Source organism: Lepidochelys kempii, chromosome 6, assembly GCF_965140265.1.
Source record: "Lepidochelys kempii isolate rLepKem1 chromosome 6, rLepKem1.hap2, whole genome shotgun sequence".
NCBI lineage: Eukaryota > Metazoa > Chordata > Testudines > Cheloniidae > Lepidochelys > Lepidochelys kempii.
The window spans coordinates 115874284-115896654 of record NC_133261.1 but is presented as its reverse complement, the minus strand read 5'-3'; the positions used below and the strand labels follow the sequence as shown (position 1 = coordinate 115896654).

Genomic DNA, 22371 nt, shown 5'->3' with positions numbered 1-22371 from the left:
GTGAACACCTGTGAACTCTGAGGAAAGTTTGCATTCGGATACAGATCTGAAATCTGTAGCTAGGGCTGCCCAATCACTAATCTTTGCTGATGGAAATGTTCTATTTTGTCTTATTAAGATGTTTGTTCTGCAGGCAAAAACCCTGGAGACTGCAGTGCCCTTTTTAAAGTTTGTCCTAAGAGGAATACCAGTTCATGCACATTCAGTTTCTACTTTGCACACAATGAAAAAAGGCATATGTACCTAACAGTGTTGGAAATCTTGTTTTAAAATGATTTTATCCCTGATTTCCTCAAGGCCGAAATGCACTGCATTCCCATTCTTTTCCTCCTTTAGAAAGAGTAAACTTTTTCTGCATTATATTTCAGCCTTCACAGACAGACACACAGCTCATAAACATTTGTACTTTTTTTAAAGCGACCAAATCCTGATAAATTATTTTGATCCTAACGCTTTATGGAGAAGGACAACCCTCTGATTTATTCCAGGCACAAAAGGATCAGGCAATCATTTCAGTCTCTCAGAAACCCTAACCATGGTGTCTGAAATGCATAACTGAAATGTACATTCACCTAATTTACTGCACAATGTATGTATTGCAATGTAGCCATAAAGTTGGCTGATTGATAATGCCTCCTTATTAGTGGTGCAAGTGGAATCCATTTCTTACTGGTACGGGGGGGGAGGCGCCACGGGGGGCATGTGACCGCCTCATGTGACTCCTCCCCACCTTGCCCTCATCCCGGGGCCCCCACACTCTCCCCATCCCCTCTCCATGATCCACCCCCATTACCTGGGGAGGGTGTTGTCCTCCTCCCGCTGTGTAGGAGAAGCAGAACGTGGGACCGCCCAGCAGCCCCACGCCCGCAGCTCCTCCGGTGCGGCTGTATTGCCCCAGCCCTTCCATGCAGGATGTTCTCTGTACAGCAGCCAGGCCCACTGGAGGACAGTACGGGGTCGGGGGGTTGGGGACAGTACAGCAGCCGCTCAGGAGGAGGTGCTGGTGTGGGGCCGCCGGGTGGCCCCTCGTTCTGCTCCTTTCCCCACTGTGGTTCCCAGGAGAGCCCGGCGATTCAGGGCGCTCCCAGGAACCGCAGCAGGGAAAGGAGGAGAATGCTGGCAGCTCCTTCGGCGGCTGTACTGCCCCCAGCCTCGCCCCCCAAGCCCTGTCCTCCTGCATGACTGCTACTGGGTGCCGGAGGAAACGCAGTTCCATGGAAGGGTGGGGGTGGGGGTTCTGCTTCTTTCCCTGCTGCGGTTCCCAGGAGAGCCCTGAACTGCAGGGCTCTCCTGGGAACCGCAGCAGGGAAAGGAGCAGAACGTGAGGCCACTGGGTGGCCCCATGCCAGCAGCTCCTCTGGTGCAGCTGTGCAACCCCCAGGCCCACCTCCCGCCCTGTCCTCTGACGGGGCTGCTCCACAGACGGAGGAGACCCTGTGTGGAAGGGCTGGGGGCAGAACAGCTGCACTGGAGGTGCTGCGGGCGTGGGGCTGCTGCACGTTCTGCTCCTTGTCTTTCCAGTACTCTGTACCGGCTATAAATATCTTGCTAGTACAGCGTAGCCGACCAGACCGGACAGCCCTACTTGCACTGCTGCTCTTTATTCTAATATTGGGAGACGTATTTGTACAATAGTGTTTTCTCATGGAATTCTTGAGTATCTTATGTCTGGACAAAAGATTGTGTTTAAAGTGATATTGCATTAATGTGAATACCCCAACTCTTAAATATTTCTACCTCTAATAGCTACTGTAGCTGTTTAAAGCATCATGGTTCCAATTTTCAAAAACATCCGACTTAGTAAATTTTCAAAGATGATTTAAGTACTTAGAAGTAAAATCTCACTGACTTCCAGAGAAATGTTGGCTCCTAAGCCACAGCCACTTTTGAAAATGAGGCATAGGCTCCTAATTCACTTAGGCTCTTTTGAAAATTTCCCCAGTTCTTTCATACAAGCCCCAAACCTTTTCTGTTGAAGGTAATTGTAAAAAGCACATTCATAGGTTCATGGGGCCAAATTCTCTGCTGGTATACTGCCAGTGAAGTCAAAGGAGTTAGGCGAGGGGAATATTTGACCCATCTATTTTGCCTATGTCTACATTATGAGCTGGGGGTCTGATTCCCCTGCCTGTGTAGACATACTACCGCACTAGCCCTCCTTGAGCTAGCACGAGTACTTAGGGTTGCTGCAGTAGCATGGATCGCAGCAGCGGAGGCTGGGTATGTACTTGGCACAGCTAAGCCATGCCTACGCTGCCACTCCTGCTACCTGTGCTAACGGCTACACGGCTGTTAATATGCTCACTAGCTCAATGAGCAGGGGAGCCACACCCCTAGCTGGTAGTGTAAACCTAGCCTTAAAGGTTCATCTAGCATGACCTCCTTCATCACAAAGTCCATAGAATTTCACCCTGTAATTCCTGCAGGAGAATCAATCATTCTTCCCTGCTATGTGCACGAACCCTATCAAGTCCAATAACTTGTGCATGAACTGGAGCATATCTTTTAGGAAGATATCTGGACTTGATTTAAAGACTCCAAGTGATGATGAATTAGCCACTTCCCTTGGTAAGGTGTTCCAAGTGGTTTTAAACTGTTAAACATTGACTTCCCAGGTGCATGTTCAAGTCACCCAGAGCTGAGTATACTCTTCTTGTTATGGTCATCAAAATCCTTTTGCAAATGACTTTGAACAGCTCCTGCTGAATAGCATCCCTAAGGGGAGAAAAGACTGAATTGGCGCTCATAACCACTGCAGAATGATGGTACTGCAAAGGAAATCCATTTAAATAGGGCAGAAAAACAAAAAGGGTTTTGCAGTTGATCTTGAGGATACCTCATGGGTGTTAGTTTGCAAAGAAGATTTGGCTCTCCTGCCATCTAATTGATGTTACTCTAATCAGTGAACCAAACTTATACTCTATTTACCAACTCAAACTGTGCAGTTTAGAAATCAATAGTGTGATCTACAGCACAGGACTAAAAGGTTTCTGCAGGTTTATAAAAAAAACCCCCACAATACCACTGACATCTCTTCTTCCAGGCTCATTTCATCCTCAAAACATCTCTGCAAACTTTAGAGTGCACAACAGGTTATAAAGAGTTTTACTGACATTGTAGAACCACTCGATCCTTATTCCTTGTGTCTCTATTTGAGACAGGAACCGCTCATGGGAACTGGAGAATGCAGTGTTCACATAAATCAGAATGCAAATGGATAGCAAAGAAAGTTGTTAATATATTTCACATGAGGAATTTAAACATTCATATTCGAAGCATAAAGGTCCCAGTTCTTCAGTCCCTAAGTAGGCAAAAGTGGCAGTCATTTTAGTCTTAGCGTTGATCACGTGGTCAGTGTTGATTCAAGTGTTATAGCTTTACATACTGCATGTGGAACAAGTCTTTTTGAGAAATGTGCTGGTCTACTCTCAGCTTTTGTAGGGCTTTAACTATATCAGTATGACGCCCTAGTATAGACACAGTTATACTGGTGCAAAAGTGCTTAGATTGGTATAACACCCAATTTTTTTCTGAGTGAGCAAATTGAAATATCTCTCTGACTCTGAAAGCTGTGCCTTTAACTTTGGAAAATCAAAGTATAAGAAATAATATACAACGGGGCCTTTCCCCTGTGTAGCTGGTGATTTGTGAGGTAAAACAGAGTGAGTGTTCCAAAATCACTGCAAATTTGCCGTTATTAAAAGGAGAACATTAACAAGGTCATTGTAGATTTAAAGGGTGTATCTTTAGTATGTTACTGCCTGCAGAGATTTAAAGTGTACCTTTACTGCTTGTTTAATGCAGAGTCTGAATGCATCTGAACCTCTTCTAGATAGATGTCCTGTGATTTACATATTTGTGAACTACTGTCTCTTCTTTTCTTGTATCCACTTGGAAAAAGCTTTATGAGAGCCTAGATGAACATTATTTTATCCTGCTAAATAGGTCTGCAATAGATTCTTTAGGACACAATTTTAGCAGTTTTCATAATTTTTAATCTCTAAAACCAAGAGTGGGCCAGATCCTTAACTGGAGTATGTGGCGTAGCTCCATTTACATCATTGGAGCCATGCCTGTTTACACCGACTGAGGATATGGCCCAGTATATTTTAAATATTAGCACTCATGCGTTGTGTTATCTATTGCTGTGATTATTAACTGCTGATTTGGGGGATAAACTGCATGCAATTTCACAGAACCACAGAGTCTGAATAATGTTTACTGTTGTTGTTTTTATACAATAGTGAAAGGGATGCAGTTTATTTACATGTGGAAAATCAGTTACTAGCATTTTAATAGAATACTTTGTAAACATTTGGCAAAATGGAAATAATGAGCCCGATCCTTCTGCCAGCGAAACCACTGGCAAAATTTGCACTGGCTTTGAGGGGAGCAGGACTGGGGTCAGTGTAACTAATGTACCCTAGTATTATTGATATTGAATGAATGTGTTTTTATATTGAATGCTTTTTGCTGGACAGTGCATTGCACTTTTATGATTTAGAGCTATACACAAATAAATTATTTGAAAATTCAGTGTTTTCATGCCTATCATTTGAACTTCTACTGGACTAATTTTAGTGTAGGGCCTTATTCTCAGCTAGTGAACTCCAAGAGTCAAAAGAGAGATCCTAGTTTACAGTAGCTGAGATTCTGGCCTGCAGTGTTTGCAGCCTGTCTGTGTAATCTGCCTGTCTCATAAGGACAAAATGATCCTAGCTAGCAGTACATGTTTTAGATCCCTATTGCTAATAATGTACTCATTCTGTATGTGGTATTTCCACTGTCTGGCTCCCTGTCCTCCTCATTGGGAAGCTTCAATATTATGAACAGGCTGGTGACTCCTGTTAGCCTTCCTGACTTATGAGGGTATTTTCATTCCCCCTGCAGACTGTTGGAAGCCTTTGCAAACTGCATTATCTGATCTTCCACCGGGACTCATTTCAGCTGAGAAAAAAACTTGCATCTCAGTCATATAGCTGAGGCAGAAATGCAACGTCCAATGGGGGGAGGCTATAATTAAAAAAACAGCAGCATCCAGGATTCAGTCCACGAACCGTGGGTCCTTTCAGTTCCAACTCCAGTCATGGGTGTCCTGTGACTGCTTGGCACCATCTTAGCTTTTCTGATTTTATGTCCTATCAAGGCATTACCTTCACCTTTTGACACCAATCCATACAACATCAGTAATGAAGATTCCAGTCCAGTTAACAAGGGTGCGAGTACATCTGGTGATGAATAAAGAATAGTAAGAGAATAAACAAGTGAGTCAGACTGTGTGTGTGAGAGAACTTCTGAATGGATGGATTGGGCATCCGCTTATGTGTGAGGAGAAAATAGAATGGATAAGAGCAGGGGGGAAGTATGGTCTAGTGGTTAACCAAGAGATTTGGGTGCCCAAGTTAGTGACCTGTCCAACTTTCAGAGGTTCAGAGATTCCAGGAGATTTGGGGTCAGGAGATTTGGGAGCCAGGAGTTGTGGGATCAGAGATTCCTGGCTCTGTTACTGACTTGCTGTTTTAACTTGGGCAGGCATTAGATTTATCTGAGACTTCTGCTGTAAAATGAGAATAATACCACTTCCCTCACAGGAAGGGGGTTAGGCTTAAATAATTTCAAAGGCCTAAGATGCATGCTGAATACAATTTGTTTGAGACTGATATAATCTATTGTGTATAACTTACCTCAAAAAAATTTTAGACCTGTTTTAAAGGTGGTTACCGTCTTGTAAATAAATAGAATGCTATTAAATGTGGATTTCATCCCTGTTTCTTGTCCTTTCCAATCCTTATTCTGGAGTTGTCATTTTATCTTCTTAACTCTCTGATTTGTTTTCTGAGAGGTGTAAAGCATTACATTAGCATATCAGGGTGGTACAAACTAGCACGTCCTCTCCCAGACTATTGAAGTTGCTGTATGTATTACCTGCAGTACCACACCATGGCTTTTGCTGAATAAACTGCCCTTTCAAAACAAGCCCCCTGTTTTCAATGTGCCTCTTCCAGAAATTACAGTTCAGCTCCAGAAAAGGTGAGCTAAATGGGTGGGGCACTTCTATGTAGACAGAGGGAGGGATTGAAGGTTATTTAATTACCTGTTCATCTCACTAATATACCATTTCCTAACCTTTCTCAAGAAACGTTTTAATGAGTTACTCACATAAAAACCCACTGTATTTTTCACTGAATGCATCCGATGAAGTGAGCTGTAGCTCACGACAGCTTATGCTCAAATAAATTTGTTAGTCTCTAAGGTGCCACAAGTACTCCTTTTCTTTTTGCGAATACAGACTAACACGGCTGCTACTCTGAAACCTCACGTAGAAGTTGTAAATCTCTCACCTTATTACTTTAAAAAAAGGAAATGGGGGAGCAAGGCGATGGTACAGCTTGCCTCCATTAGACTGAACCACACAATTGGTTTGTGTAAAAAGTCACAGGGATGAATACACCTATGTGAGCATCCTTTGACTCCCAAACTGGCAGCTTGTCTGATGCAATTGCCTGTGGGCCTGTGACAGCCCTATGGTGAGCATCCACTTAGCTGCTGAAGTCACCTCTTTCTGCTTTTGAGACTCAATACTGTAGTTTGTTTCATCTGTTTTCAATTGAGAAGAGGCATACATTCTTTATGAGAAAAGGTTGCTTCTCCCTGTTCCGATTTAATTCTTTGCCTACTTTAAGATGCCTGGAAGATGATGTGCTGTTGCCCCTCAATGCCATATGGAATATTCTTTATCAACTAACAATAATATGCATAGTGTTTTGTTGGTTGTCACGACATGGGACTTTGGGCTGTGATCTTGCAAGCATTGTCTTCCATCTTCTTCGCAGGGTTTTTTCTGCTGTTGCAGACTCTCACGTAGTCTTTATCTTTCTGAATACAATAGCGCACTTGTCCAAATACTTTCTTTTAATTTTACTTGAAAAGAAGACCAGGAAAGAAAGGATGTTGCTATTTATTCCTACGGAGAAAATAAAGTCCAGAAAGTCTCATAGGCCAGATAAATTTGTTGGCCCTCTCTGAGACACACTTGGATAGACACATTGGGATCCACTTTGACACACACAAGAGGCATTCAGCATTTATTGCACTATCATTGTTAAAAAGATCCCCTTCATAAATATCCTTACTGTAAGATATTAATGGGGGGCCTCCCAAGACAATGGAGCTTTGTCCTTTCCACCTTCATAAACGGTCAGTTGTAGCATTATGCAAAGCCTTAAACTATCGTTGGGCATGCATAGAATGAATATGTGATCCCCTGACTGAATACGAGCTAGAAGTAAATTGAAGAAGTTTGTTGATGTCACAAACCATGTAAACTTGGCTCATGAGGTTTACGGACTGAATTGAACTCAGAGGATTAAACTACTGACTTGATAATTAACCTGGGATTCAACTCTGTTATGTGTGATATTAGGCAAATACCCATAGCCTGGTTAAACGGGTTTCCATGCTCTCTTCCATGCTGGGGAGCCCAGTGAAACATTTCCAAGAGCAATCTTTTGCCCACATAGGAGAAAGCTTGAGGGGACATGAGAACACCGTCTGCCAAGGTTTTACTCACAATCATTTCACATGTGTGTAAAATACAGCATTGGAGAGCCTTTGAACACAAGAAGTAAGGCTTGCACATATTGCAGTAGCAAAACCAGAGCGGAATGATGGCCTTGTGGTTAAGCTACTGACCTGAGACTTGATTGACCTGGGTTTAGTTCCTGGTATTATCTACCTATATGACCTTGATTGAATCAATTAATCTCTGTGTTTCTGTTCCTTTGCCTTTTCTTGTTTCTTCAGTTTATAAGCTCTCTGAGGCAGGGACTATCTCTTACCAGATATTTATGTATTGCCTAGGACAATGGAGCTCTGATTTTGGTTGCAACTTCTAGGTGTTAGTGTAATATATACAATAATAATAAAAGAAATGGAAAACAAGTGGCTACAGGAAAAGGTAAGTGTGCAACAGGGTCAGCTCTATATTAGTCTTCAAAGGGAAGGCTGGCACATTCTCTGGTGTTTGGTTTGAATGGGCTGTGAGCCTTGTGCTGCAATATGCATTTAGATGTTATCTGCTAAGATCTTTGTCTTGGGCTATGCACGGTTCCACACGTGTGACACTGTTATTGCCTCATAAACCAAGTCCAGCATTTCAAAGCAACGTGTCTTATCTGAAGAAAGAAGATAACGAGCTGGGATTGAAATTCTTCCAAGACTTTGAAATTCTGCTTCACACTGCTGTAGTACAGACTCACAGCCAGGATCAGCACTAAACAAAGCGAAAACCACAGGAGCAAAGGCAATCCAGTTGATGGCCTGTCATGTGCTGGGAGAGGTTGGGGAGAGAAAAGAAACAGGCATTATTTTAGTGTTGTCTGAAACAGCTCCCAAATTTGACCCCCACTGCTGCCTTTGTCCTGGTTTTCTGGAAACAGCAGGTTAAGCAGTGCTCTGGTTGTGAGTGCTTCTCGATGCATCAGTTAAATGGCAGCGAGTCACACCTCCCTACAGAGGCTACTGAATATGAAAGATGTAATCTAATGGAGCATTAGAAGGGTTTAATTATATACAATAAGAACAGGATTACCATCGTTAATGCATGTTCTCAAATTTCCTCACAGCAATTATTTTTTATACATTTAAGCAAAACACTAGGTTAAATACTAGAGAATATTAAGCAACCACGACTAATTATTTAATGCTCACAAATGTTCCATAAAGAGAGAAGAAGTAGATTACTTGCCTTTCCCCTGTAACATTAACTTGTTACAGGGCCTGCTAATTAAAATAAGAAGGACATGAGGATCTATCGACTCAGCGGCACGTTTACAATGCTTTCGCAGGGCCAGTCTGCCTCTCAATGTTAAACTTGCTAATCACAGTGGAGAGTCCGCTGTGCTTAATCATGAAAAGGAATATATTGTAAACTTTTCTTCTTGCTTGTAAAAATAATCTGAGGAATTTCAGATCACTGTGGGTCAGGTGTACTACCCACGTGGAAATCATTGGGCTACATTTTACAGCTTGGGTGCCATTCTGCTGTCTATTATAAGCTGGGCTATGCCATTGCAACGTTCTCGAAGGGGCTGGTCAGGAATAACGGGCAAATAGAGATTTAGATATGAGAATGCATCTTTAGTGAATCTGTTACCCCTTCATGATGCGAGAAGTGAGCCAGTTTTCAGGGTCCTGCTGGTTGTTTCCACTAAGAGGAGAAATTGATGATGGAGCCAGATATTTCTTTGGGGGCAATCCTGTTTATTTAAGAACATACAAAGTCCAGTTTCCCTGAACACAACAGGAGATAATTTCTTTGCTCATAGTTCTAAGCCTCTTTTCTACAGCACTCTGCCCAAAAAGCTCTCTCACCCCTTTTTCAGGGCCACATCCTTAGTGCTTGTTCTGCTGTTTCTTGGCTTTCTTCTCCTTCTCTGTGTCTGGTATGTGGTGTTTCTCTCTTACACAGGCACGCAATCCACCAATCACTGCCCCAGTACCTGCATTTGCTATATCAGTGCCCAGGCAAATTCCTTGGGTCACATAGTTCAACTTCTACTCAAGCCTTGCCATGTGCCTGTGTTCTGGGTGGTTCTCCTGTTGTTTCCGCTTTCTGGTTCCATAAAGGAGCTCATTTGTTTTGTACATGTATCCTGAGTGACAAATGCCTGGTACACCCACCAGTTTCAATGAAGTTTAACTTTTCCATGGCGTATCCTATCACTACCACGATGACAGCCCAGGGACTAATGGGGGCATAACCCCCTCTGTCCAACCATTTGGGGGCCATTGGGCATAATCTCCTTCCAACCAACTGGGGGCTAATAAAGGAGAGGTGGCATTACAACATCCCTATCCCACTGGAAGATACACCCAGTTAGGAGGAATTCTCCACTGGCCAGTTAAGCTGGCACTACAGTAACTTTGCACCTCTAGTCTAAGGGCTAGGATCTGGCATCAAGCATCTAGAGTACCCTGACTTCTGAGGATAGCTGGAGGTGTACAATGCTTCTCATTGCATAAGAGACCTGTACAATAGGTTTGCACTGTGCTCCTGCGCCTTATCCCAACTGGAGGAATAGGCTGCCTTAAAAAAGATGGAGAAAAGTTGTTCTCTCCTGTCACAGAGGGCAGGACAAGAGGCAGTGGGTTCAAACTACAGCATAGCAGATTTAGGTTAAATCTCAGGAAAAAATGGCCTAACTGTAAGAAAAGTAGGACAATGGAACAAACTAGCTAGAGGAGAAGACGCTCCTTCACTGGAGGCTTTCAAAAAGAGGCTGGATAACCATCTGTCTGGGCTGGTTTAGACACAACGAATCCTGCATTTTGGCATTACGACCCTTGCAGTCCTTTCTAACCATATGGTTCTATGATTCTATGATAGGAATTGTACATTCTCCCTGCTGCAGCATGGGTCAGTGCAGTATATGCAGGTCATGGTGTGTATGGGGGAAGGTTAACAGCAGTAAAAGGAAGCTGGGAACAAAGACACAGGCCGTGGTTAAAGTAGATCAAAACAAGGGGGAACTGGCCAGTTCTGTTGGATGGTGTCACAGGTGTTGACATTAGGTGCCAGATCCTCAGCTGGCGTAATTTGGTGCAGTTACCTTGAATGCAAGGATTGTTACTATTCTACATGTCAGCATTTCTGTGGTGGGCATCTGTGTCAACTCTGTCTGCCTGACAAGCTGAGATTTGCAACACCCCAGTGGATCGGAGAAGGGTCAGCCTCATGATACAGGCAAAGAAACAGGCACACCAGGCTTAGAGCTAGACTCTAACCATACAATCTCCTTTGAGTAAGGAGCAGTGCATAGTGTACTTCCCAGCTCCTCCCCACTGCTCTGGGGTGGGAGTAAGTTACTTTACACCCTCTCCTGGAACAGCTCATTACCCCCTGTGTGCCTGGTCATCTACTGTGGATGGCAGGTTGTGGGGGCTGACTTCCCATCCCTTTCCCTGACTCCCCTGATCATTTGCCAATGACAGGGAGTACAGCTGTGATGCGGAGAGCGCCGTACTCCCTGTCATTGGCATAGTCTAAGCAAGGGAGTAAGCCAGAGGGCATGTTAGTCCTGTCTTGTTCTCTGCACTGAAGTAACAAAAATTTATATGTAGCAACTAAATTAGGTTTATTTAAAGATTACAACACTCTAATGACAGAAATCAGGGCCTGGTGTCCACTGCAGCCTGCTCACCTGGTTGTATCCCTGCAGCCCAGAGCCCCATCCTTCACTATCGAAGGTGACCCCCTCGGCCTCTGCAGCCGCACCCCATATCCTACCACAACAACTGCTGTGCCAGACTCCCTCTCCTTTCCTTGCCCAGCTGGGTAAAGGCTGTGGCAATCTAGTCACACAGGAAGCCTGGAATAGATCTCCACTCTCTTAATTCCCAGGCTTGTGTTTAGCCACAAACCATCCTTCTTTTACCCCTTAACAGCATGTGTGAGCTATTTCTGAGAGAGTAATGGCTACTCTGTTGGTCTGCATGGTCATTGCACAGTCAGTGTTACTTTATAAAGCACTCCGAGTATTAAATGTGCTCTCGAAAACCAAATTCATGCCTGAATAAAAAATGAGAGTGCGCAACTATTTGCCTGGCATATGCACATGATCAATAAGAAGGTAAAAATGTGGTGTGTATTGTTATGGGTAAAGGACCGACGTTAGCTGTAGTGTATTTAAATTAGCTCCTATTACCAACCCTGGAATACATAGCAGTCAATTAAGCTGTCATACAGATGTACATAAAGGAAGGTAAAAGTCATAAAATCAAGCAACAAGCACATAATAATGTATCAAAAAGTGTGTGGGGAGAAGGTAGAATGTTAATAGCCAGTCATTTGAAAGCTCACCAGAAGCCAAATCGATGCTCTCTAATAGAGTTGGGTGAATTATTTGCAGCAAATAATTTCTTCATTTGAATGTAGACCTTCTTTCTGCTTGCAGATTATCTGTGAATAGGCTTCGATTTTTATTAATTTGTCTGTTATTTGGAATTATTCTACAAAAGGTTTATGTGAACATATTTTAGCCTGCGGATTGCTCACCAGTTCTTTCAGTGAAACTATGTGCTGTTCAATAATTCCAATGTGTGATTTGTCTCTCGAATCACCTGATATTGTTCTTCGTTCTTAACTGGGTGACAGACTTCAATAAAAAGGTCACAGTTAGTCTTATAGTAGTGAAAATTATTTGGGAACTGATTGTCTGAATTGAGAATCCCATTTTGATTCAGGCCTTTTTATTCTCTCTCCTCTGAAGTTCTTGCAGAGGGTTTATAAATCACACAAATGTAAACCACGCAGAGAGCAACAAGGGAATCACACTTCATATATAAATGTAGGTATTCGTTAGTCCCTATTCATGTTGGAAATGCTCACTTCCTGCTTATAAAGTTTCAGTGAGGGAGCAGAAAAAATTACGGTGTGAGGATATGTCTGTACTTTGAGCTGGGGGAGTAATTCCCAGCTCAAGGAGGCATACTCATGTGATTGAACTAGTGTGCTAAAAGTAAAGCATAGCTGCAGGGACATTTGTAGTGTGAAGGGCTACGCACCCATCCAAGATGCTAGGCATGTACTCAGGTCAGCTAGCTCTTCCTGCTGTTCTCTCTATTTGTAGCATGCTAGCTGGATTACAGCTAGCATTGGTATGTCTCCTGCAGCTGGGCATAAACGCCACCTGCCTGAAGTATAGCCAGACCCTGAGATCAACAATCAGATGCTATGAATAATGAACAGTGCACAGGTATAGTGGAAGTGAATTCTGATCATTGAAAACAATCTTCAGGGTTAACTATGTTTGTTGTACAATTGTAAATAAATTCTTTAAAAAAATCAGTCTGCTCATGTCTAATTTGGAAACAGAAAAAAGGGCTACATTCTTGAACTGGGTGGTGAAACTTCAGAGGAATTGTTTTCCATCAGAATATGCAGTTCAGTTTAAATCAAAAGGCTTGGTGAAAATGGGTACATTTTCCCAGAATTTTGTTGTTAAAAATGAAAGAAAGAAAGTTCTTTTTGGAATGAAATGTTTCCATTTTTTGTTTTGAAATTAATTCTCTTTTCAAAACATTTTATTTTGTATCATCATCTAGCGTAATACAACAGAAAAAGAATTTTAAAGTGGAATTTGACAATGAGACATTCTGAGTTTGTTAAAACACATTTTGAACAACTCAGAATGAATTTTTTTCTGGTATTTTCCTTCACAGAGAATTATGTAATTTTCACTTTTCACTGCAATTTGTAACCAAGCCAGATTTCAAAATTGAAAAATCTTTTGTGAAATGGAACTTCCATCCCCCCCATGGGTCCATTAAACACATTAGCTAAATGGTTTGTTACAAATAGCATACTCAGCTCCAACTAAGAGCCTTGAATACTAAAGAGGCAGCTGGTCTGTGATAAAGGTACAAGACTAGCTCTCAAGAGCTCAGGGTTGAATTCCTGGCTTTGACACAGATGTTTTGTGTGACTGGGGACAAATCACTTGTAACCAGCTCCGCTGATTTAGACCAGTTGAGGATCTGATGCAACATGTCTATGAGTCTCAGGTCCTCATCTGTAAAATGGGGATAATAATACTTCCTTTCTTCTCCCTTTTTTCAAACTGGTCTATTTAGACTGTGGGCTCTTTAGAACCGGAAGATCTCTAACTATGTATGTGTACAGCACCTGGCACAATGGATCCTAGTTAGGGTTGCCAACTTTCTAATTGCACAAAACCGAACATCCTTGCCCCGCCCCTGAGGCCCTGCCCCTGCCCCACCCCTTTTCTGAGGCCCTGCCCCCACTCACTCCATCCCACCTCCCTCTGTTGCTGGCTCTCCCCCACCCTTACTCACTTGCTTATTTTCAGCAGGCTGGGGCAGGGGCTTGAGTGCAGGAGGGGGTGAGGGCTCTGGCTGGGGTTGTGGGCTCCAGGGATGGGGCCAGAAATGAGGGGTTCAGAGTGTGGGAGGGGGCTTTGGGCTGAGGCAGGGGGTTGGGGAGCTGGGGGGGGGCTCAGGCCTGGGGCAGGGGGCTGGAATGTGCAAGGGGGTGAGGGCTTTGGCTGGGGGTGCGGGCTCTGGGGTGGGATCAGGGATGAGAGGATGTGGGTGCGGGCTCTGAAAGGGAGTTTGGGTACGGTAGGGAGCTCAGCGCTGGGGCAGGGGTGCAGAAGGGGGCTCAGGCCTGGGGCAGGGAGTTGGGGTGTGTGAGGGGGTCTGGGCTCTGGCTGGGGGTGCGGGCTCTCGGGTGGGACCAGAGATGAGGAGTTTGGGGTGTAGGAGGGGGTTCAGGTCTGGGGCAAGGGGTTGGGGTGCTGAGGGTACAGGCTCCAGGCGGTGCTTACCTTGGGGGGCTCCCAGAAAGCGGTGACATGTCCCTCTGGCTCCAAGTGGCTCTGTGCGGTATGTGCTCACTGCCTCCTCCCACAGGTGCAACCCCTGCAGCGCCCATTGGCTGGGGTTCCTGGCCAATGGGGGCTGCGGAGCTGGCACTTGGGGCGGGGGTGGTGCGTGGAGCCCCCCCTGGCCATCCCTCTGCCTAGGAGCCAAGGGACATGTCGCTGCTTCCAGGGAGCCACATGAAGCTGGGTAGGAAGCTTGCCAGCCCCGTCAACCAGTCTTTTAACAGCCCGGTCTGTGGTACTGACCGGAGCCACCAAGGTCCCTTTTCGACCGGGCGTTCTGATTCAAAACCAGACACCTGGCAACTCTAGTACCAGTCTTGGTTGGGGGGGAGGGGGGGCTCCAGATTTTCCTGTAATATAGTCAATAACACTTGCACACAGATTTGTTGGAGTTTTTCTGTGGCTTTTGTTTGCCTTGAATATTCTTGCACACACAAGAAGAGAAAACAGATTATTTTAATTATTTCCTCCACGTCACCAGCGCGTTAATGAACTGCATATTCACCATGGGTAGAAGTCAGCTGAGAGAACTACAGCTTAGCTGGGGAGGGGGTTCACTTCCCTATCTCAGTGAAAAACCTGGACCCATTTTATTGCCATAAAATGTATTAATTATGTTTAAATTAAACATGGCTCCAGGGACTGAATTCTTGTTTCCTCTACTTGTCTTACCTTCTGTTGATTTAAAATACTGAAGCAGAACTGATCACATATTGTGCTTCACGCACACACAAAAACACGGACAGCATGAACAATTCCTATTCATGAAGTATCGCTGCACAATTAATCGCAGCAGCAGGTAGGCAATCTCAGGTTAGTGCCAGGGATAGCTCACAGTTATAATGTAAAACGTCAACTTACCAACTCTGTAGTCCCAGCAGGAAATGTCTAGAAAAGAGAATGAAAATGTTCTTACATGTTAACCAAGGTCGCCTCAGGGTAGCAGAGTGAAATAGGAGATAGGAGGCCTGATGAGAATCTGGGCCATCTGGCCCAATAAGTGAAAGTTGCTACCTAAAAATGGCAAGTGTGAAACGGTAGAAGCATTTCAGGAAGAAATGGAAAACAGACAGCAATGGAGCAGGAAAGTAAGATCCAGAGACTGCTGCTGTTGTGATTGGGATGAGAGGTTTCGTAGCCGTTGCCAAGAAGGAACGCCTCATCTGAATCATTTCCAGCATGAAAATGAGACAGACCAGCAGGCTGAGGTAGGAAGTTAAGTTTAAAACAAACACTATTGTAACATGGATTCCTCATCTAACAATATCCCGGAATGGTGCCTATTTGGCAAGGGCAGCTCGAGCACAACCCAGCATGAACATACAGAGAATGGAAAAATGTCAGTGGCGCCAACAAGCTTTCTCCTACCAGCCTCTAACTGAACTGTATTAATAGCACTGTGTGGACAAACAGCAAGGGAGGCTTAATCACAGGCTGTTTGCAATAAAGAAAATTTGTTATGGCTCTTGAAGTGAAAGGCTGGGAATTTTTCATGTCTTAAAAAAACCTGGGGCCAATTCTCCTCTCAATTACACTTCATTATGAGTCAGGAGTAATTCGATGGGTTAGTTTGCAGCGAGGGAGATTTAGGTTAATTATCAGGGAAAATTTTCTAACAATAGGGATAGTTAAGCCCTGGACCAGGTTACCTGGGAGGTTGTGGAATCCCTGACATAGGAGGTTTTTAAGAACAGAATAAACAAACACCTGTCAGGGGTGGGCTAGGTATACTCCTGCCTCAGAGCAGGGGGGATAGACTAGATAACCTCTGGAGGATGCTTCTAGTCCTACATTTCTAGGATTCAGTGGAAACCAGTGCAAGTAATATTTACAAATTCATGGATGACAGGAGAGGTCCTGGAAGACTGGAGAAGGGCTAATGTAGTGTCCATCTTTAAAAGGGGGGGAAAGGAGGAGGCGGGGAATTATAGACCAGTCAGCCTAATTTTGATATCTGGGAAGCTACTAGAGCACGTATAAAATATTCAGTTTGCGAATACCTGGAGGATGAAAGAGCAATCGCTAACAGCCGGCATTGATTTACCAAGAAGGATGTGGAAAAATTGGCAAGAGTCCAGCGGAGGGCAACAAAAATGATTAGGGGATTGGAACACATGACTTATGAGGAGAGGCTGAGGGAACTGGGATGTTTAGTCTGCGGAAGAGAAGAATGAGGGGGGATTTGATAGCTGCTTTCAACTACCTGAAAGGGGATTCCAAAGAGGATGGATCTAGACTGTTCTCAGTGATAGCGGATGACAGAACAAGGAGAACAATGGTCTCAAGTTGCAGTGGGGGCGGTTTAGGTTGGATATTAGGAAAAACTTTCTCACTAGGAGGGTGGTGAAACACTGGAATGCGTTACCTAGTGAGGTGGTGGAATCTCCTTCCTTAGAAGTTTTTAGGTCAGGCTTGACAAAGCCCTGGCTGGGATGATTTAGTTGGGGATTGGTCCTGCTTTGAGCAGGGGGTTGGACTAGACGACCTCCTGAGGTCCCTTCCAACCCTGATATTCTATGAGTCTATGATTTCCTTCTTTGATAGGACAACTGGTTTGGTGGACAGGGGGAAGTGGTGGACATAATATACCTGGACTTCAGCAAGTCTTTTGACACAGTTCCACATGGCATGCTGATAGGTAAGCTGGAGAAATGTGGGCTCATCAGAACTTCCATTAAATTGACACAGAATTGGTTAAGCAATTGCAAAGAAAGAGTATCTATTAATGGAATGATGTCAGATTGGAGGGAGGTCTCAAGTGGGGCTCCACAGGGATATGGTTTGAGTCTGTTGTTGTTTATTCTTTATTAATCTTTATTAAGGACTTGGATGTAGGTATAGAGAGCAGACTGATCAAATTTGCAGATGACACAAAGCTGAGGGGAGGGGGGCTTGCCAACACTTTGGAGGATAGAGCTAAAATTCAGAAGAATCTTGATAAATTGGAGAACTGGGCTATGGACAACAAAATGAAATTCAACAAAGACAAATGTAAGGTGCTACACTTAGGGAAGAAAAAACAAATGCACGAATACAGAGTGAGGGAAAACTGGTTTAGCAGCAGCACATCTGGGAGTTGTGGTGGATCACAGCCTCAACATGAGTCTGCAATGAGATGATGCTGCAAAAAAAAAAAAAAAGCAAATGCAATCGTAGGTTGTATTAACAGAGGCATAGGAGGTGGCAGTCCCATTCTACTTAGAATGGCCTTAGCTGGAGTAACGAGTTCAGTTTTGGTCACCAAAGTATAGAAAGGATGTAGAGAAACTGGAAACGATCCAGAGGCAAGCGACAAAGATGATTAAAAGGAGGGAATTCAAACCATACAAGCAAAGGCTGAAGGAACTGGATATGTTTACTTTGGAAAAGAGGAGATTAAGGGGGAACACGATAGTGGTCTTCAAATACTTGAAATGCTGCCATAAAAATGGAGAAAAATTCTCTCTTGCCACAGATGGCAGAACAAGAGGCAATGGATTCAAACTACGGCATATCAGATTTAGATTAAATCTCAGAAAAAGCTTCCTAACTGTAAGAATAGCAGGACAATGGAACAGACTGCCTTGGCTATCCAGCTCCTTCACTGGAGGTTTTCAGAAGGAGGCTGGATAGCCATCTGCCTTTAGACACAACAAACCCTGCATTTTGGCAGGGGGTTAGACTGGGTGACCTTTCTGGTCCCTTCTAACCCTGTGGTCCTATGGTTCTAAATGAGAGGAGAATCAGATCCCTTAGTATTCCATTCCACACTGCCCAACTTGCACTAGAGAGAGATTATTGCAATTGTCACTGTTGTTATGGACATAAATGCTGGGAGTGAGATGGGGAAGAATAATTTCTCCTCAGACGTAGTGTTAAGCACTTAAGTGGACATCCACAGAACTTAGGGGCAACTTACTGGATCCTTTCATGTGCCAAATCCTGAATGACTAGAAAGCCCCACAGATAACATGAACCTGACCAACGCCCATTGAAATCCCAGGCTAAATCCCTTTTGCTTCGGAGTGACATAAACAGCACATAAATCTGTCCTAAAGGGGCACCACCTCCATCCCTGGGCCACCGAGGGGGTGTTCTGGGATGGGATGGGATGAGATGAGATGAGAAGGGGGAAAAAGGGATGTGACCAGAACCTACTGCTCTGTCGATCGTGAGCTGTTAGAATGCTCCTTTAGGGGACTGTTCCAGGAGGTCAGTGAAAATAGCTCTGTGACTGTTCTAACTTGTGCCAGGGCCTATTTTGCCCCTAGGGAAGGCAGAAAGGTGGATCATAACCACCTGTGCTGAAGGATTGTGCCTCAAGAAACTTTCCTGATTTACACAGATAACACAATGAGTAATGATAACAGACACTGGTGAGGAGAGGGATTTGGAAAGATGTCGAAACACTGGAAAGAATGCCACTCTTGGGAGAGTATAAAGACTTTTAATATCTTAAACATACCATATCCAGTGATTTCTGGCTCACGAAATCGAACCCTTCTCTCTGCTTTTCGCTTTTCACTCACAGCTTGGTTCACGGGTGGCCTTTTTCTCAGTATTGAAGGCGGACATTTACTACAATTCGTCTAGATAATTGATCAAAGCACAAAACGCCATTGTTCAAACTGAAATAATGCCTTTTGAATGAAGTTTTGAACTTTATATGGCTATGCAGTATTTGTATGATGTCCTTAAAAAGACATGATCTGAAACACTTGTTGCGACATTGTTTACACTCAGATCGTTGCAGTATTTACAGCGAAGTAACGCTGCACTTCCTTTCAGAGTCATAGATCTAGAGTTCACTATAACTTGTCATCACCAGAAGGAATGACAGAACAGAACTTGGTTAAAACATAAAAAGGCAAGAATTACTCTTTTTGGAACATATATCACAGCAGTGAGTTCCACTGACTAGATATGCATATGAAAAAGTATTTCCTTTTATCAGTTTTAAACTTGCTGCCTTTCTGTTTCATTGCATGTTCTCCAAAAGAACCACCAGCAAATGAATAGACATGCAGGACAAGTAGCTGGAATAGGTAATAAGTGAATTTAAGATAAATATGGACATATCCAACAATTCCACTTTGATATTATTGGATAGGCAACTGAAAAGTGAGGCTTTTCTGCTAAGGGGAAAGGAGTTAGATGGAGTAGATCACAGACAAAATGTCTCTACATCCATGCATGTAAATGAGGCTGTGTTTTTCACAATGACTGTTGCATTTCTATGATTATTTTGGGCTTTCCTTTTAGAAACTGTGCCCAATCTCAAACTCTTGCAAATAGCTCAGCTCTTAATCTTGCTTCTGTTGATAATATGTGGGCGCAAGTCATCAGGAAATGATTTAGCTGTAGTGGGATCACATATCTCTCTCTCCAGTACAGTTATGGCCTCACTTTACACGTTTCACAAATTAGATTCATTATTATAGTAATAAAGTGGGATTTTAACATTAGAATTTTCTACAGATATTATAATAAAATCATTGATAGAATTTTAGTTGGGAAGAGAGATGTGATTCACTCTCAAAGGGCTTTAACAGCCCCTTGTCAAACAGTGAAGGCCAGTCATCATTAAATATACATTTTTCCATCAAAAACCCCAGTGCTGATCACTGAAATATGATATTTTATTGTTTTACTGCATAAATAGCACAAGCAGAGCTTATTGTTTTGTTTTCCCGGGGCTATTTATCCATGATGGCATGCCTACCTACTCTGCTTGTAGGCTCTTCCACAGAGCTTGGTGAAATCCCCACAAAGCAGTGCCTGGTAAATACTCATTAGACATGGGGCAAATTTATTACTGAGCGGGATGAGTGGGCTTAGTTCTGCTCTCAGATACACTGGTGCGATAATGAATCTCAACAGGGGAGACTGGGGCGTGTGTTGTCCTCTTGTTACCCACCTCACCAACTGGGAGAGGAAGAACAGCCTCTGTGGAGCTGCTACTTTCCTTCCTGCACATTGTAGCAGGCAAGGGTGGGAAATGGACAGAGCCTTGGTCCTCTCCTTCCAATGCACTGGCCAGCATGAGTGGGCTGGCACACCAGGGGAAGAAATCTGTGCTGGGGATAGGGCTGGTATTCACGTTTTTCACTGAAGATAAAGCTCTGTTGACATACACCAGCTGAGGACCCGCGAAATGACTGCACCATTTATATAAATATAAACCGTGGGCTAAAAGCATGACAGTATAATGAAGTTTGCTTTTCACTTGCAGACAGGAAAGCAGCACTCAGATTAGGATGGCAGCTAGTTTTTGATGAGCTGGGATTCTCCACTGAAAGCTGCATGTAAATAGAGCTGTTTGAAGTAACTCAGATATTCGCCTTACCTTCTCTTTCCTGTACATCGGAGAGACCGAAGACTCTTCCTCATGCTGCAGGGGGCTAACAGCTTCCGGGCTTCTAAAACTCTGGCAATCCACTCTCTGGTGCCTCTTGCAAGGATTTCACTGTGTCTGGAAGACCTGAATTGCGCTGTATCAACACATTCTTTAGGGGGGAAATGTCTTTCTTAAATCTGTTCATATAAGACCCTATGCAGGCAGGTTGCTGAGGGCTTCCTGGTTCAAGGGGCCTCAATTACCAGGGATTTCCTTGGGAGATGAAGTTACCCAGTAGCTCCCTGGAGGCCCTCAGCGCATCTGAGGTTCTAGTTTGTAGGATTTTTATATGAAATTTTAACAGATGCCCAAATCAGTATGAAGCCATATGGCTAGGTTCTGACATGAGGCACAGCCCTGAGCAAGGAAGGATGTATAAACTGCACTGTCCCAGAAGTACTAAGTCACAATTCCTCCCTCGGTTCCTCCTTGCCTCAAAGGTGTCATAATTTGCTGCTGGTCTATACCAGCATCCATATGCTGACTAAGCTACTCTGGCCAGCAAGTACGGGGGTGGAGCCAAATATCCACCCATTCCCTACCCACATGCCCCAGGATGGTAATAAGCAGGTGAATATCCTCCCTTACCTCTATACCCCTATACTAATGTAGCCCATGTAGAAGTGTATGGGGGGGGGGGAGTATCTTTTATTCAAGCTTATTCTTGTGCACAGATGCATAGGTCAAGCTGCAATCTAGCCCTAGACATTAGAACTTTGGGTAATGATTTCTTCCCCCCAACCCCCCAAATTCAATGAAAACAAAACTCTTTTCATTATTTACAAAATTTGTTTTTGATTTTGGGGTGAGGGGTCTTCAAAAAAGTTAAACCCAAACATTTTTTGGTTTTCAGTAAATGAAAACTGACAGTTTTAGGTTGGAAAAAAAAAAAGGTTTTAATGTTCTCAAAAAATAAAAAAACCACTTACCAGTTTGACACCCTCCCCCTCCAATTTTAACAAAAATAAATTTTGACAACAATAAGACAACAGTTCACTTGAAAAGCCGTTGTCCATCAAAAAAAAAAATAGCATGGTTGCAAAATTGCCAATCAGCTCTAAGAAAGGATCCTTTAAAAGTGCCACTCTAACTATTCACCTCTCGATGCTGAGAACATTGACAGCAATCATTGTAAATGTCTGAATAAGCAGTGGTTACCTGAGCCCTCACTTTCCAGCATGAAAAAATGCGATAAGCTCAAACTTCAGAACAGCGACTGATCCATTCCTGCTAAGTGTTTTTGATTGCAGATTAGTCACCTAAAATTGCATATACATTAAGAATCAAACGGAGTTTAATGTATGATATGAAGGATTTCATGCAAATAACTGCAGTGAGCTTTTTAAGGGGATGCTGAGAGAAGAAGTCAGTGTTACTATATCGGGACAGGTTACTTTGTAAAGGTCTAGAGTGTCCTCTCCAAACCTCATCATCCTATTTTAAGTTATTTCCTATCAAAGCATTGATCTCATTTCACTCAAGGTATGTCAGAAGTACAGCTGGACAACTAATTCCGAACCAAGAGTTTGTCTGATGAATTTCACCTCTTTCTCGCTTTGCTAATTGCCCATGAGCAGATCGTGATTTTTG

The 22371-nt window shown here is 43.5% G+C and overlaps 1 protein-coding gene across 1 annotated transcript; it reads right to left on the bottom strand.

The window, feature by feature from the left end:
* Window positions 1-8015: 8015 nt before the first annotated feature.
* Window positions 8016-20748, bottom strand: C6H14orf180 (chromosome 6 C14orf180 homolog). The gene is made up of 4 exons (XM_073350731.1): window positions 20731-20748; window positions 18850-18973; window positions 15267-15293; window positions 8016-8329 (listed from the first exon to the last, which is right to left on the bottom strand). Exons 1-4 carry the CDS (start codon window positions 20746-20748, stop codon window positions 8127-8129), a joined length of 372 nt encoding a protein of 123 aa, XP_073206832.1. The 3' UTR covers window positions 8016-8126.
* Window positions 20749-22371: the final 1623 nt, after the last annotated feature.